This window comes from Euphorbia lathyris, chromosome 4 (assembly GCF_963576675.1).
Source record: "Euphorbia lathyris chromosome 4, ddEupLath1.1, whole genome shotgun sequence".
Taxonomy (NCBI): domain Eukaryota; kingdom Viridiplantae; phylum Streptophyta; class Magnoliopsida; order Malpighiales; family Euphorbiaceae; genus Euphorbia; species Euphorbia lathyris.
In genome coordinates, this window is record NC_088913.1 from 18,622,203 (window position 1) to 18,624,560 (window position 2,358).

Genomic DNA, 2,358 nt, shown 5'->3' on the forward strand with positions numbered 1-2,358 from the left:
GAAGGGGACGGGGAATGCATTTCCCATTCTCGTTTCCAACTAGTCGGAGATTTTCCATCCCCGTCTCCGCAAGTTAGATAGGGACAGATTTGTCCCCCATCCCCGTCTTGCAAGGAATCCCCATCCCTACAGGGATCCCTATCCCTGTTTAAACCATTTTTTCCCTATTTCACATCCCCATCTATGCGGAGAATCACCATTTATATTAAAACAAAATCACTATATAGTTCTTTTCTCTTCTCCTTTCTAATTCTAAGTTTTGTTAGAAAGATGTAGATACACTATGCATTTACTTTAGTTTAGGTTAGGAAAAATATCTATTTAGTAATCGACTAATATTTCTTTATCCCATTTAACTTTTTATTTGATAATAAGTCTACTTAATTTAAGTTAAATGTTATAAATTATAATATTTAAAGTATAATTTTAATTATAATGGGGAATAATTAGGGATCCGTCGGGGATACCATTCCCCATCCCATGGGGATTTCTTATCGGTGATTCCCCGTCCCCATCGGGGCAGGTCACCGACCGACGGGGACGGGGAATCCCCGTCCCACTTTGTGACAAGTGAAAGCAAGTTTGTCGAGGGACAGCTGTGTGATGCTCTCCTCGTTCACATGTTAAATTTGAAAAAAATTCCTAATTTAAACAAGTAATTTGCTTAATTAAAGTCTATAATGGATCCTTCTTCAACAGATCTCAGCAATGGCGTTCCTGAAATCAACATCTCAAAACTTCCCCAACAACCAAGCTGGAAAACTTCAGTAAATTTATACAAATACCAACAATTTTGGTACTATGATTTTCTTCTAAAAGGTATCATCCTGTTTCAGCAAAATTTCATACCTCAACCCACTGATATTTTCCTGGCCACCACTCCCAAATCCGGCACAACTTGGCTCAAGGCTTTGGCTTTCGCCATTCAAACAAGAACTCAGTATATTAATGGAGATTCTGATCATGATTCCCCTTTACTCTCCAAATTTCCACATGATATCGTGCCTTTTATAGAAGTTCTCTATGCTTTTGGTCGAAATAGAGACCCCCAAAATCCATTACTTACCACTCATGTTCCTTTCCATTCCTTGCCTAAATCGATTCTGAATTCCAATTCCAAAATCATTTATTTGTGCAGGAATCCAAAGGATGTTCTTGTCTCGCAATTTCTTTTCACATCTAAGCATGGTGATGGAGAGATTATTGGATTCCAGGAGGTGTATGAGCAATTCTGCAATGGAGTTTCGAATTATGGACCTTTTTGGGATCAGGTTTTGGGATATTGGAAGGGAAGCTTGGAATTTCCTGACAGAGTGTTGTTTTTGAAATATGAAGAGCTGAAGAATGATACTTGCTTTTATGTGAAGAAAATTGCTAATTTCATGGGGTGTTCTTTCTCCGTTGATGAAGAGAAACAAGGTATAGTGGGGAAGATTGTGAAATTGTGTAGTTTTGAGAGTTTGAGCAATTTAGATGTGAATAAAAGTGCGAGCCAACAAAAAGATGGTACATTCACACTTGGGAATGAAGCTTTTTTCAGGAAAGGTAAAGTTGGAGATTGGAAAAATTATTTAACTCCTGAAATGGCAGAGAAGATTGATCAAATCACTTCCCAGAAGTTCGGCGGTTCAGGACTTCATTTATTGTAACTATCCGATCAGGAGCAGGCCTAAAAGATAACAATAAAACATGAATTAATTGAGTTACACGATTGAACCGTAATTTACAATTTACTGTAATTATATGGGTTTCACTCATACTTCCTTTTTCGGAATTTTGAAGTATGCTGATAATTCTTTCTTTTGCCCATAAATTAGTCCTGATCCTCTCTCTCCCTTTTGTAAATATAGTTACTATGGATTTGGATTGCCTCAATTTGGATTTCAATTGGGTTTAATACATATCAATCACTAATTACAAAATTAGGGTGACCAAAGCCATGGAATGAGTCCTACATATAGAGGTTGCAAAAAATACATCCGACCCGATTACACTGCACAAAATCGACACACAATTTTAGTGTTTCAGTTTAATTTGATAGGTGATGTGTCATTTTTGGGTTCATACGAATATTTAAAATTATTGTTATATTCTTTCGTATTTTTAGATGTGACTTTATTGATAAAGATAATAAAATTATAATTATTACTTGCAAATATGATTCAAACCTCCTAAATAGTTATATGATCTCCTAACATGATATTAACAGATTTTTTAATGGTTAGTATTAACATACCAATTTAAAAGTAACGTAAAATAGAAGCTGTCTTTGCCCGCTAAGATTATTCACTTCCTTTGGTCTCTTTGACAGGATTCCCTCCCATGCCCGGCGAATTTGGTTGCGAGACACATTCCTCA

At 36.3% G+C, this 2,358-nt stretch overlaps 1 protein-coding gene across 1 annotated transcript; it reads left to right on the forward strand.

The window, feature by feature from the left end:
- Positions 1 to 674: 674 nt before the first annotated feature.
- On the forward strand, positions 675 to 1,875 carry LOC136226596 (flavonol sulfotransferase-like). Its single transcript, XM_066015172.1, has one exon. It carries the CDS (start codon positions 681 to 683, stop codon positions 1,647 to 1,649), a length of 969 nt encoding a protein of 322 aa, XP_065871244.1. The 5' UTR covers positions 675 to 680; the 3' UTR covers positions 1,650 to 1,875.
- The last annotated feature ends 483 nt before the right edge of the window (positions 1,876 to 2,358 follow it).

Excerpts from the sequence above, each read along its gene's own strand:
- LOC136226596 (XM_066015172.1), top strand. The coding sequence starts at position 681 with ATGGATCCTTCTTCAACAGATCTCAGCAATGGCGTTCCTGAAATCAAC.